The sequence below is a fragment of the Acinonyx jubatus genome, chromosome C2 (assembly GCF_027475565.1).
Source record: "Acinonyx jubatus isolate Ajub_Pintada_27869175 chromosome C2, VMU_Ajub_asm_v1.0, whole genome shotgun sequence".
Classification (NCBI taxonomy): Eukaryota; Metazoa; Chordata; class Mammalia; order Carnivora; family Felidae; genus Acinonyx; species Acinonyx jubatus.
In genome coordinates this window covers 47,202,900-47,218,484 of record NC_069384.1, presented here as the reverse complement: position 1 = coordinate 47,218,484, position 15,585 = coordinate 47,202,900, and the positions used below count along the sequence as shown (strand labels likewise).

General features: G+C 37.3%; 1 protein-coding gene across 4 annotated transcripts in view; it reads right to left on the bottom strand.

Moving 5' to 3' along the window:
• Positions 1–15,585, bottom strand: part of CMSS1 (cms1 ribosomal small subunit homolog) — a 376,852-nt gene that overhangs the window by 24,030 nt on the left and 337,237 nt on the right. For all 4 annotated transcript variants that reach the window (XM_053220734.1, XM_053220733.1, XM_015065939.3 and 1 more), the window contains one exon: positions 8,366–8,454. In XM_053220734.1, coding sequence (XP_053076709.1) covers positions 8,366–8,454 — 89 coding nt within the window. The remainder of the gene's footprint in view (positions 1–8,365; positions 8,455–15,585) is intronic.

Genomic DNA, 15,585 nt, shown 5'->3' with positions numbered 1-15,585 from the left:
AAAGTTTATCTTGAAAAGATTTGTGGGTGTGACTTCTGCCCAATCAAGTAAACCCAAGAAGAACCACAGAGACCCACAAAATTCTTAAAGGAGTTATATATTCAGAAATAAGTGTAGTTTGAGTTGAGAAGCTGAGAGACAGAATAAAATGAGGTGAGGTCTTTGAACCCTCAGAATTCCACTGTCAAGAAGGCCGAAAGAGCTTTTCCATTGAAAGAAAAGGTGGAAGGATGACTCAGAGGGCAACACAAAGATACCCAAAAGCAGAGCTGAGAACCATGGAAGAACCTAAGGAACCTGGGCCTTAAAACTTAATAAAGAAACTCCCAACATTTTCAAGTGCTCTGGACCAATGACCCCTTGTATCAACTACTTGAATAGAAATGCTTATAAAGGTTATTCTATGCCTGTATTTCCTTAGTTTAATAGGTTGAGAAGAAATGTTCTTAAGAAGCCTTATTTAGGGAACTAAACCCAAGGACCCTTAAATGCCCCTGCACCTGATTTAGACAATGAAATTCTAGGCACTGAGCTTAAGCTGTAAAGGGAGAGGACTTTTGCTTTCTTTGTGAGGAGTGAATACATTCTGCATATGGGAGGGATATAAATCACTGAGGCCAGAGGGTAGATTCCAGGAGAGCTACTGGTGATCACTATCTCCAGGTCTTCATTCCCACTTTTTGAATTACTGACTTGATTCTAACAGAATAAGGTAGAAAGGATTAGAGGTCAGCTCTGAGATCAAATATGACATAAAAAAGACTGGTTTCTGTGTTGAGTGCTCTTGCTTGCTTCTGCTTGGGTCACTTAGCCTGAGGGAAGCCAGTGGCAATGTTCTGCGGTAGCCCTGTGCAGGGACTCACATGGTCAGGAATTGAGGCTTACCAATAAGGAGGTCAAGCCCTTCAACTCCAGCCCGCAATTTGACTGGCACCTCATAAGAGATGGATAGCCAGTGAGACTGAGCTAAGCCATGCCTGTGGGATATCAGAAACTCTGATATAATTTATTTTTCTGTTTTAAGCTATTAACTTCTGTGGTAATTTGTTAGGCAATAGTAGATTAATACAAAGAGGAAAAGAATTGAGACAGTTGCAAGGAAGAAGGTAAATCATTGGGTGGATAGGACATAGTCCTCTTTTAAAATAGTCAAGAATAATCTTGAAGATGAAGAGTGGGAGAGATATAAAATTATCAATGCTCAAATAAGTAAATATTAAGAAAATACAACAGTGAGAAAGATGAATAGAGAGGGAAAGGGATAAGTACTCTTACTGAGGAGTCCTTTATGATCTGAGGAGATAAACAGATTAGGCTACTGTTAAAAAAAAATGTGGTCTTTGAGGGAGAGAGGATGGGTTATGGAACCATGGCGGCTGACATCATGGAGGCATCTATGAAAAGTCACAAAACCCCTCATAAGGAATTATATTCTGGGAACCATAATTACAAAGTCACTAGGGTTGGCTCTGAAGTGACTGATGTTGAGGAGGGAAGAGGATGATGCAATCTCTAGAAGTAAGGAAATTCATCATTTTTTTGGAAGCAATATCTGGAAAAAAAGAAGTGTTGGCAAATCTTTATACTAACATTATTAAGGAGGCCAAGGATGATTATTTAGATGTGAAATGGTTGCTAGAGATGATGTAGTTGCATGGGTAAAAAACTTTTATAAAGTTATAAATCTACTGCTGGAAATACTGGACAGATGGGAGGCATGGACTCAGTAAGAGGAATGTGAGGCCCAGGGATGGCAAAGGAGGGAACATGATCTAACTCAACAGACACTCTTACCTGGTGATATTTAAGCCTAAATGTATATTACAGCTGGCAGCATAATGCCAGGAAGTTTCTATACAAGTATAAAAAAAGCCTAAAGAACAGTAAAGCAACTAAGCAAATTTGAAAAAAAATTCAAAACTTAAACATAGCACAAAAGAATTTATTTTTTCTTTTGTTTTGACCCAGGGGAGGAATGTAATAATTACTATTAAAAAACAAATACTCTGTTACAACTGCCAAATGAGTCCAGTGCCTAGCACTGTGATAGGTACTACAGTGAACACAAAAGAAACCTTGGCCCCCAAGGTGCTTATGAACTGACTGGAGACTTAAGCCCTATGTACAGAAGCAACTATAGAAGGATTCAAGAAAGGACAGCCTATCCGTAAGAAGGTCATCCTTGAGATAGTGTGATGATTTCCAGAGGGAGAAGAGTAGCTGGAGAGAGAGGATGGGGAACCCAGAGAGGAGCCAGAGGGACTGTTTGGGCAGTCAGGGGTGGCAGAGGAGGGATCCCAGCTCTGAATGTCGAAGTGGGAGAGTCTTTCAAGGAAGGGGCTGGAAGAGGGACATTGGGTCATCTACTTCTGCAGACAGCAGATGGCTCACAAGTAGAGACACAATGAGCTGAGATTGGAAGAGTGGTGAGAAAACTAGGATCTTGGTATAGGCATCTTTTCTTTCATTTCACAAATAATGAGTGTCAATTTTGGGTGAGGTTCTGTGCTAGGTGCTGTGGAGATGCACAGTTAAACTCTGTCCTGGAGGTATACAGCTTGGTGGGGGAACCAGGAGCTAGATGAAGAGCACTCATATGAGGCAGAGGGCACAAGAAGATTTCCCTGTGAGTTCTCTGGCCAGAGAAATGAGGATAGACATAAAGAAAGGGGATAGGGCATTCTGTCAGTCTAAGACTTGGATTCTTTAAAGTAATTTGGTAGTGAAATAAATTAGAGCAAGAGAAAGGTGGTTAAAATGGGCAGTACAATCTTAAACTTTCATAATTCTTTTTTCTTGGCAGAAAATAGCAATGGCATGTGGCCAAGAAAGCATATGAGGACATGGTAAATCTGATTTTCCTAAATTGAAAGAGAAAGGACAGGTGAAAAGGGAGATGGTAGCAGCAGCATCCTCAGCACCTGGCTCACAGCCAGACAAGTGGGGCATGACTCCCAGAACCCATCTCTGTGAGTCCCAGGTAATTTGTAAAATGGGGTACCCCCTATCTCATAGGGCACAGGGTACCCCTTACTTTACAGTATCATCTGAGTCATGGTATCTTGCACAGTGCCTATAGTGAGTGCTCAATAAGTGATCTTTATTATTGTTAAAACCTAGGTTGACAAAAGATAGATGAATGCTCACAGAAATGGAGAATGTATTTCACTTTCTCCTCTCCCATTTTTCCTTGTTCTTCCTATGATTCTCTGCCATTTACCTAACTTAATAGTTGTGGAAAAGAAGAGTCAAGGAAGAAGGAGCTAAAATAAAAGGTGGAAATTTAGTAAAGTGGATAAAAAGAAAATAAAAAGAAGTAAAGGTAGAGGCTTGGGAAAATTTAGTCTTTCTGCACTGAGTCCTGAAAAAGTGAGAAACAAGCAAGAAGAAAATCAAGAAAGAAAGGAAAAAGAAAGTCAATGGAGTCTAAAGAAAGATATTTGGAAACAAGTTCTGTAGGTAGGCACTACAGAGGCAAAGGTCAAAGAAGCATGAATATGGTGCGGTCAATGGGATAAGCCAAGGTAAAATTAAACTTCACCTTGGTGAAATAAATGAAAAGGCTAAGGATGTTAGCCCGTAGGCCTCTGAAGGAATAGTTAAAACTAAACCTGAGGGGAGAGTCTGGGAAGATGGCAGAGTAGGAGGATCCTAAGCTCACTTTGTCCCATGGCTACACCCAGATAGCAGCCACATCAGCGCAATGAATGCAGAAAATGCCAAAGAAAGATTAAAATCATACTATGCATCTTTTCTGATTAAAATGGTATGAAACCAGAAATTAATATAAAGAAAAAATGTGGAAAAAAACCACAAATACATGAAGGTTATATAACATGCTACTAAACAATAAATGAGTCAACCAAGAAATCAAAGAGGAAGTAAAAAAAAAAAAATACAGGGAGACAAATGAAAGTGAAAACACAACCATCCAAAATCTTTGGGATGGAGCAAAGCACTGAGGAGGGAAGTTTATAGCAATACAAGCCTACATCAAGAAGCAAGAAAAATCTCAAATAAACAACCTAACCTTAGACCTAAAGAAGTTAGAAAAAGACCAAACAAAGCCCAAAGCCAATAGAAGAAAATACATTATAAAGACTAGGTCAGAAATAAATGAAATAAAGACTAAAAAAACAGCAGAATGGATCAATGAACCCGAGGCTAGTTATTTGAAAAGATCAACAAAACTGATAAACCATTACTCAGACTCATCAAAAATGAGAAGACACAAATCAAGTCAGAAATAAGAGGTGAAATAACAACAGACACCAGAGAAATACAAAGGATCATAAGAGAATATTACCAAAAATTCTATGCCAACAACTGGGACAATGTAGAAGAAATGGATAAATTCCTAGAAACATATAATTTCCCAAAAGTAAATCAGGAAGAAATGGAAAATCTGAACAGACTGAACAGCAATGAAATTAAATCAGTAATAGAAAAATTCCCAACAAACAAAAGTCTCGGACCAGACAACTTCACAGGTGAATTCTATCAAACATTTAAAGAAGAGTTAATACCTTTTCTTCTCAAACTATTCCAAAAACTAGAAGAGGAAGGAATGCTTCCAAATTCATTCTATGAGTCCAGCATTACGCACATACCAAAACCAGATAAAGATACTACACGTAGGCCAATATCTCTGATGAACATCAATACAAGAATCCTCAACAAAATATTAGCAAACCAAATCCAACAGTACATCAAAAAAAATCACCACAATCAAGTGGGATTTATTCCTGGAATGCAAGGGTGGTTGAATATTATCAAGTCAATCAATGTGATATATTACATCAACAAGAGAAAGATAAAAAGCATATGATCATTTCAGTGGATGCATAACAAGTGTTTGACAAAGTACAACATCCATTCATGGTAAAAACTCTCAACAAAGTGGGTTTAGAGGGAACATACCTCTCTACATAATAAAGCCCAAATATGAAAAGCCCACATCTAACATTATACTCAATCATGAAAAACTGGGAACTTTTCCTCTAAGACCAGGAACAAGACAAGGATGTTCACTCTCACCAATTCTATTCAACATAGTACTGGAAGTCCTAGCCACAGCAATTGGACAAGGAAAAATAAATAAAAGGCATTCAAATTGGTAAGGAAACTTTCACTATTTGCAGATATCATGATACTATATACGGAAAATCTTGAAGACTCCATCAAAAGTCACAGGATACAAAATTAATATAAATAATATTTTTTTTTGCATTTCTATACACTAATAATAAAGAAGCAGAAAGAGAAATTAAGAAAACAATCCCATTTATAGTTGCACCAAAAATAATAAAACACCCAGGAATAAACTTAACCAGGAAGGTGAAAGACTTGTCCTCTGAAAACTATGAAACACTGATCAAAGGAATTGAAGATGACACAAACAAGTGGCAAGATATTCCATATTCATGGAATGGGAGAACCAATATTGTTAAAATTTCCATTAATTTCCCCAAGCAATCTACAGATTTAATGCAATCCCTATGAAAATATCAACAACATTTTCCACAAAACTAGAACAAATAATCCTAAAATTTGTGTGGTACCACAAAAGACCCTGAATACCCTGAATAAACTCAAAATGGATTAAAGACTTAAATGTAAGACTTGAAAGCACAAAATTCCTAGAGGGAAAGAAAAAAAAGGCAGAATCTCTTTGACATCAGCTATAGAAACATGTTTCTACATATGCCTTCTTTGGCTAGGGAAACAAAAGCAAAATCAAACTATTGGGACTACACCAAAATAAAAAAGCTTTTGCACAGAGAAGGAAATCATCAACAAAACAAAAAGACAACCTACTGAATGATAGATGTTTGCAAATGATACACCAAAAAAAGAGTTCATATTCAAAATATGTAAAGAACCTACACAATCCAACACCAAAACCCCCAAATAATCCAAGTAAAAATGAGCAGAGGACATTTTTCCAAAGTAGACATACAGATGGTCAACAGACACATGAAAAGATGCTCAACATCACTAATCATCAAGAAAATGTAAATCAAAACCATAATGAGATATCACCTCACACCTGTCAGAATGACTAAAATGAAACACACAAGAAGTAACAAGTGTTGATGAAGATGTAAAGAAAAAGGAACCCTCTTCCTGCACTGTTGGTAAGAATGTAAGCTGGTGCACCCACTGTGAAAAATAGTATGGATGTTCCTCCAAAAATTAAAAGCAGAATTACCATAAGATTTAGTAATTCCACTACTGGGTATTTATCCAAAGAAAACAAAAACACTAATTCAAAAAGATACATGAACTACTATGTTCACTGCTGCATTATGTACAATAGCCAACATATGGAAGCAACCCAAGTGTCCACCCATAGAGGAATGGAAAAAGAAGGTGTGATACACACCCCCCCCCCCACACACACGAATATTACTCAGCCACAAAAAAGAATTAAATCTTACCATTTGTAACAACATGAATGAACCTATAGGGTATAATGCTAAGTGAAGTAAGTCAGTCAGAGAAAGAAAAATACCATATGATTTCACTCATATGTAGAATGTAAGAAACAAAACAAAGGAACAAAGGGGAAAAAAGAGACAAACCAGAAAACAGACTCTTAACTACAGAGAACAAACTGGTGATTTCCAAAGGAGAGGTGGGTGGAGGAATGGGTAAAATAGGTGAAGGGGATTACGAGTACACTTATCATGGTGAGCAGTGAATAATGCATTGAATTTTTGAATCATTATATTGTACACATGAAACTAATATAACACTCTATGTTAATTATAGTTGAATTAAAAAAGTAAGATAAAATGGGGCTCCTGGGTGGCTCAGTTGGTTAAGCCTCTGACTTCGGCTCAGGTCATGATCTCGTGGTTTATAGGTTCGAGCCCCATGTCGGGCTCTGTGCTGACAGCTCAGAGCCTAGAGCCTGCTTTGAATTCTGTGTCTCCCTCTCTCTCACCCCTCCCCCCTCACGCTCTGTCTCTCTCTCCTTCAAAAATAAATAAACATAAGAAAAAAATTTTTAAAAAAGTAAGATAAAATAACAGCAAAAAGAAAAAAAAAAACCTGATATAGGACCTTGGAGCAAAATATTTAATGGCTGGAGAGAAAACCAAGATGATTACATATTAAATATGCATATCTTTCCATATTCTCCCATCCCTCAAAGAAAAAATAACAAAATAAAAAAGATGAAGTGTTATTCACTATAATAATGATCACTTTGGTGTTTACTCTTTGCCAACCACTGTTTGAAGTACTTAACAAGTATTAGTTATTTAATCTCCACTGCAACTCTGTGAGGAAAATATATTTATTATCATCATTTTACAAATAAGGAGACTGAGGCACAGAGAGTTTAACTTGCTCAATATCTCACAGCTTGGAGATAGGTCACCAGTATGCTAAACTGCTTCCCACAATTATCTGAGCCTGGTTACAAACTGGGTAGAGTCACCCTCTCATGGAATGAGTTTAGGGCCACTTACAATAAGACCACAAGTCATTACTGTGAAGAAGATGATAATTTTAGTTTGATAGTAGATAATCCTTTAAAAAATCCCACATAGTTGGGGCACCTGGGTGGCTCAGTAGGTTATGTGTTGACTTCAGCTCAGGTCATGATCTCATGGTTTGTGGGATTGAGACCCATGTTGGGCTCTGTGCTGACAGCTCAGAGCCTGGAGCCTGCTTCAGATTCTGTCTTCCTCTCTCTCTCAGCCCCTCTCCTGCTTGCACTCTGTGTCTCTCTCTCAAAAATAAATAAACATTAAAAAATTTAAGAAAAAATCACACATGGTTACCAATCGGGTTTGAGAGACACATAATGTGAAAAAGCTGCAAATGGATGGGAGTGGCCAATAGGAAGATTAAAAAGGAAATAAAAGGTCATAAATCCAGGGAGCAAAATATATCAAAGGCCACTTTTGGTAATATTGAAGGCAGAAATCCCTTGATAAATATTCATACAATGGACCATAATGCTAGGTAGACATGAGACCCTGGGACCTGCTGGCAGCATGGCATGGTACTGTAATCATGCACTACTGTGCAGGGTAATCTTGCATGTCTTTATGCTATTTGTCTTTTCCTAGGAACTGTACCAAAAAAAGTAATACTGGATTTTTGGTAAACATGTGGTACAAGAATCTAAGATACCATTATTGTAAAATATATTTATATTATAAAAAAAATTTAGGGGGAAAAATAGACCTTGCTGGTTTATAATTAATGAAAACATGGGTGTTTACAAAGGCAAAGAAGATCTAGGCTTCCACAAACCCCACTAACTGATGTTAAAGAACAGGGAATGCTGTAGAGGGGTATAAGATGATTCTAGAATCCAACAGTTGTGACTCTCCCACAGTACGGTCACCTGTTTGGTTTTCTTTGACAGGGCAGGAACTGGAGCTGTCTCCTGCTGCATCATTTCTGTGTCTCCTCTTCCTTCACCATCTGATGCCTCTAGGAAATATAAAGTTTAACAATTAGAAAAGCATCTCTCTCTCTCCCATTGCTAGTGCAATCTTGGTACTCCCTTTCTAGAAGTTTCTATCCTTGACTCAATAATTCTAAGAAGCTGAATTCAAGGAAATGATCCAAAATGTAGAGATTTAAACACCAAGATATCAGTCTTTTCTATAAAACTGCAAAAGTGCAGATTATCCAGATGCCTAAGATTTGAAACTGTTTACTTATGGAGCACTTATACTGATCTTACAGATATTAAACTTGTCATATTCAGATAAGAAAGTTGCTGTTTGGAGGGGTAAAGCAATTTGCCCCAGGTCACGCACCCAGATCTATTTGAGTCCAAAGTCTTCTCTGCAAGCGATATTGCCTATCCTGAAAACCAGCAGCTCTAGATACCTCGGCACTGGCCCTGGGGGAATGTTAAGAGACTGTGACAAAAGGATTATAGACCATGAGAAATACTTATTTTGAATATTTTAAATCTTTTGACAATGGAAAAAATTAATTCTTACTCTAAGAGTCATGAAAAATGTAAGTTTTAACAGTTTTCCTGTTTATAAAGCTCTACTGAAGAAACACTGCAACTATAAATTTCTCATTTCCCACAATGCCATACTGCATTCCAGATTTTAGCAGTTGCTCCCTTTAAACACATTTTTTGAATCTTTGAAAGGTTTTACTCACTTTCTTTGAATTTCTCTATGTATCTCAAAGTCAAGCCAAAATGTGAATTTGTGAGCAACCTTGGTTAGAATTCATATTTAAGTTCAAATTAACCAATCTGGTAGTCCTAAGCTTTTAAACGTTTGCATATTATGGTGGTTAGTTTCCTATGATAACTTGATTGGGCCATGGGGTATCCAGATATTTGGTCAAACATTATTCTGGGTGTTTCTATGAGGGTTTTTGGGATGAGATTAATCTTTGAATGGTAGACTGAATAAAGCAGATTGCCTTCCCTAATGTGGGTGGGCCTCATTAGATGAAGGCCTGAGTAGAACAAAAAGGCTGACCTTCTGCTGAGTAAGAATTTTTTCTGCCTTTGGACTTGAACTGAAGTATCAGTTCCTTCTGCATCTAGAGCCTGTCAGCTTTCAGACTAGAACTACACCATCAGCTCTCTTAGTTCTCAGGCCTTCTGACCAGGATTGGAACCTGGGTTCCAGCTGGCCACTTCAGAGTACAGATGTTGGGACTTGCTGGCCTCAACGACTGCACAGGTCAATTTCTTATTTTACATATGGACAGATATAGATAGAAAAAGATACAGATATAGATCTCCTATTGGTTCTGTTTTTACAGAGAAGTGAAGACACATATTTCTAATTAGCTGTATAGCATGAAAAAAAGGATTCTACCCATAGACTATTAGCAGGTAGAAGATTAATAGGGCTTCTAAATGAGTGATTACGTTGGCATTAATAGCATTTATAGAACTTCTACTTCATTTATAGAACTTCTGCTTCTGGAAAGATAGTAATAGTAGGAGTAGTAGTATTTTTCCCTCTTCCTCCTGCTAAGTACAGCTAAAACTCCTGGACATTACATATATAAAACAAACATAGAAAGCCTAAACGTAGAGAGAAGAAGGCACTTTGGGACTTTGGGGTATAAATGACATCACAGTAGTTAGTTTTCTGGGTTTTCTTTTTGCCTCATTATCTCAGGCTTGGAGCTAAATAAGCCAGCAACTTGGAAATGCCAATGGGAGCAGACAAAAAAAGCCCTACCAAACATCTGTTCTATTTAACAAAATGACCAGGAAAAAGACAACACAGTAAGATGGAAAATGTTTAGACAATAACTATTTGACTCCAAACACCACCAAAAAAAACCAACCAACCAAACAAAAAAACCAAACTGGCTCCGCCCACATCAGCAAAGGCTGAGTGGGGAGCCTAGACTTTCACTCTTGCCAAGCTGTAATGAGGTACCCCAACACCTCCTCCACTTTCCACCAGGGTGTTATCAGAGATGGTCAAGCAGGGAATGAAACCCCAAAGGGATTTTCATCCCTTAAGGGTAGTAACAAACCCCTGTTCCCTCCTCCCATCACTACCACCACCATTGCAGTATCAATAGAGACCATATGGTGAGCCTTGAATTCCACTTCCTCTGGGCAGTAATGAAGTGCACCTCTCCCTCCCTACTAGGATGGTATTAGAGGAGGCCTGGTAAAGTGTCAGCACTTTCCATATGGCAAAGTGGTAACAAGGTCACACTCACCCTAGTGGTTTTAACAACCACTAAAAAAGCTATACAAAGGGATACACTCAAAAACACATAAATAAAAATAGAATTTTGAAAATGTTCAAGGAACAAAAAGGAAAGAGAAAATAGAGAAACTAAAAACAGCAAACAGATAAACAGAATAAAATGGAAGATTTAATCCTTATATATCAATAATTACATAAATGTAAATGGCCTAAAAATGCAAATTTAAAGATAGAGATCGACAAAATAGATTAAAAAATATGCCATTTACAACAAACTTCCCTCAAATGTAATAAGATATACAAGTTGAAAGCAAAATGATGGGGAAAATGTAACATAGAAATACTGATCAAAAGAAAGCAGAGTGGCTATATTAATATCAGATGAGTGGCTTCAGCGTAAAGAAAATTATCACAGAAAGAGAAAAATTACCATTCTGTAATGATAAAAGTGTGTCTGTATCAAGGAGATAAAGCAATCCTTAATGTGTATGCACCACATGCAGGAAGGAAACGCAGGAAGGAAAAACTGATAGAAATGAAAGAAGAAATAGACAAAAGTACAGTTCAGTGGCAAACTTCAAGAGTTCTCTTTCAAAAACTGAGTGAATTACTAAACATAAAATCAGCAAGAATATAGAAGAATGAAGTGACAAAAATTAACCAATAGGATCTGATCAACATTTGTACTCAATACTCCACTCAACAGAACATAGTCTTTTCAAGTGTTGTGGAACATAGCCTAAGATACAGCATATTCTAGGCCATAAGACATCAACAAATTTAAAAGGAATTGATAAACACCATGTATAAAAGACTTACAGTAAACATTATACTTAATAATGAAAGGCAGAATGCTTTCTCCCTGATTGGAACAAGGCATAGATGTCTGTTCTGACCGGAATTATTCAACATAGTGCTAGAACTTTTCATCAGTGCAGTAAGGCAAGAAAGGAAAGGAAAGGCATATACGTCAGAAAGGATGACATCAAACTGCCCCCATTTGCAAATGACATGATTGTTTACATAGAAAATCCCAAGAAATCTAAAAAAAGTCTACCCCCCAACTCCCAAACCGTGCTAGAAGTAATAAGTGAGTTTAGCTAAGCTGTAGAATAAAAGATAAACATGTAAAAATTTTATTTCTATATATTAAGCAACAAACATGAACACAAAAATTAAAAATACAATGCCATTTACAATTGCTGAAAAAAACTTAAAATACTTAGGTGTAAATTTAACAGAACATGTACGGGACATGCATGCTTAAGACTACAAAACACCAATGGAAGAAATCAAAGAAGACCTAAATAGGGGTGCCTGGGTGGCTCAGTCAGTTAAGCATCTGACTCTTGATTTTGCCTCAGGCCATGATCTCATGGTTCACGGGATGGAACCCACCATCAGGCTCTGCACTGTCAGCAGAACCTGCTTGGAATTCTCTCTCCCTCTCTCTCTGAAATCAAAAGTTGGATGTTCAACAGACTGAGCCACGCAGGCACCCCTACCCAATTGATTTTTAACAGCAGCAATTCAAGAGAGGAAAAGTAACCTTTTCAACAAATTGGGGAAAAAAACCATAGGCAAAAAAATGAAGACTTACCTAAGTTTTACACCTTATACAAAATTTACCTCAAAAATGGATCACAAATTTAAAGGTAAAATGTAAAACTATAAAACCTTTAGAAAAAAAGGAGAAATCTTTAGGATCTAGGGTTAGGCAAAGTTCTTAGTTTTGACACTGAAAGTACAATCAATAAAAGGGACAATAAATAAGTTAGACTTTACCAAAATCGAAAATGTCTGCTTGGCAAAGACCATGTTAAGGGGGTAGAAAAACAGGGTACCGAGTGGGAGAAATATTTGCAAACCACATGTCTAACAAAGGACAGACCAGTATCTAGACAAAATAAAGAATTCTCAAAATTGGACACTAAAAAACTAGGCAACAGAATTAGGAAATGGCAAAAGACATGAACAGACATTTCACTGAAAAGTAAATAAGTACAGGAAGATATGTTCCATATCATTAACCACTACAGAAATGCTAATTAAAGCCACAAAATATCAGTACAAATCTACCAATGGCTAACATTAAAAACAGCGTCAACACCAAATGCTGATGAGGATGTGGAGAAACTGGATTTTCATTCACTGCAGGTGGGAATGGAAAATAGTACAGCCACTTCATTCCGCAAATGGAAAAAAGTTTGGCAGTTCCTTAAACATACAGGGGCCTGGGTTTCTCTGTTGGTTAAGTATCTGACTCTTGATTTTGGTTCAGGTTACAATCTCCCAGTTGTGAAATGGAGCCCCATCTCCCATGTGAAATGGAGCCCATGAATCCCCCTGCTTGGGATTCTTCTCCCCCTATCTCTCTCTCTGTGCTTCCCCCACTTGAGCTCTATCAACAACAACCAAAAACATGAGACATGCAACTACTATACAACACAGCAATTGCACTCCTGGGCACTTATCCCAGAGAAACAAAAACTTAAGTTTAAACAACAAATTGTCCAGAAATGTTACAGCAACTTTATTTATTATTTATAATAGCCCCAAACTAGAAAAAACCCAGATGTCCTTCAATAGGTGACTGGTTAGACAAACTGTGATATATGCATACTATAGAATACTAATCAACAATAAAAAGAAATAAACTATTAATACATAAAACCTAAGATAAATTTCTAGAGAATTATGCTTACTGAAAAAAGCCAAGCCCCAAAGGTTACACACTGTGTGATTCCATGTATACATCATTCTCGAAATGACAAAATTCTAGAAATGGATAACAGAATAGTGGTTTCAAGGAGTTAAGGAAGGAGTAGGGTTGGGGGGATTAGGTATGGTTACAAGAGAGCAACAAAAGAAGGATTCTTGTGGGGATGGAAATGTTCTGTATCTCAACTGAATCAGTCTCAAAATCTTTGTTGTTACCATTTACATATACATATAGCTTTGCAATTTGTTACTATTGGGGGAATCTGGGTAAAGGGTATATGTGATCTCTCTGTATACTGTTTCCTACAATTACATGTGGATCTATGATGATTTCACAATTAAAAAGTTTAATTTAAAAAGTGTTTAAAGGAAATATACCTTCTTCTTCAGGAAGCCCAAAATTATTATGCTGCAAAGGCAACAGGTGTGTGGTACCAGAGTCCCATCCTGCTGCTGGGCTACCCCTGTCACTGCTGTCCTGATTAGGAGAGCCAGAAAGGCAGCAGAATTCAGAAATAAATTCAACCCAGGGAGGCCATGATGAGTCTTCAGAAATAAAAGCCTCCAGGGTAAGGTTGCCACAATAAATACAAAAATATAAAAATTATTGAATAATTTTTTTAATATAAGTATGTCCCAAATATTATATGGGAATATCTATATGGTATTAAAAATTATTCATCATTTATCTGAAAGTTGAATTTAAAGAGGAGCCATGTATTTTTATTTGCTAAATCTGGTAACCCTACCTGGGGAATTTCTTTCCCCATCAAAGCCACCTTTAGTGCTGTGAAATTTCTCATACTGGCTTCCCTTCACAGATCCTCCTTTCTCTTAACATCCTCCAACCCATCTTCATCTGGGATCTTTCAGGGAAGCCTTGGCTGACCACACAGCCCTCCTTCTTTCTGTTGTCTCTGTACTTCTAAACTTACCTTATAAATCAGCATATAATTTTATCCTTGTATATAGTGTGCTGCTATTGCATAAATGTTAGGCTTTCTCTCTGCTGACCCATAAATACTGTGAGGGTATCCATTAGTGTCCCAAGTATTTAGCCCAGTATTGATTAAAAGTAATGTGGCACCTGGGTGGCACAGTCAGTTGAACATCCCACTTTTGATTTCAGTTCACGTCATGATCTCATGGTTTGTGCTGACAGCTTGGAGCCTGCTTGGGCTTCTCTCTCTTCCTCTCTTTCTCCTCCTCCCCCAACCTGTGCATATGCAAGCTCTCTCTCCCAAAATAAATAAACTTAAAAAAAGGAAAAAGCACTCCCCCATACCTATTGCTTCATTTGTATTTCTATTATAAAAGTAATATACATTCTACATGTAAAACATCAGACCACTTACACAAATCTTCCTTTATTAACTTTAAAAGCCATTTCAAGATAAAGTGGATAAAATGCAAATAAGTAAATAAATGTCAGAATCAAACACCAAAACTTTTAAAACTCATATAATGCTTTAAAAAATGTTTCTGGGGGCGCCTGGGTGGCATAGTCAGTTAAGCGTCCGACTCTTGATTTCGGCTAAGGTCATCATCTCACTGTTCATGAGTTCGAGCCCCACTTTGGGCTCTGCACTGATGGCAAGAAGCCTGCTTGGAATTCTCTCTCTCCTTCTCTCTGCTCCTTGCCTGCTTGTTCTCTCTTCTCTCAATATAAATAAATAAACTTTAAAAAATTAAAAATCTGAATTCTGTATTCCTCCATTGCCCAGAATCGGATAACTGAAGAGTACAGTCTGTATTTTAAAAAGTCTAGTTGAAAATAACACATTTTTAAAGGTATGTGACTCTTATGCAACAAAAACCCATGAGAAATATTTAAAATACCTTGTTAACCAAATGCTCTAAATCTGAGTTACTTTCTGAGCCAAAAAATTATTTCATCTGAAACCTTTTAACATATAAAATGAGATCATCTCATGTCACTGTAGGTTGAATAAATTAGTTGTTTCTTTAGTCTGCAATGTTTTTTGGTTCCAAAAGAGAAAACTGCTTTTCTGAAATAAAGATGCTAGCTCTGTGATTTCCATTAAGAGAGTATTAAAAGAAAAGTATGGGACCCAACCTAGCCAGCCTGGTTCCAGCTCCCAGCTTCCTCTAGAACTGCTGGCCTTTGAGGAGGTTAGGCCAGGTCTCTGCTAATTAGTCCCAGTGTCTGACTGGGCCTCTCGAG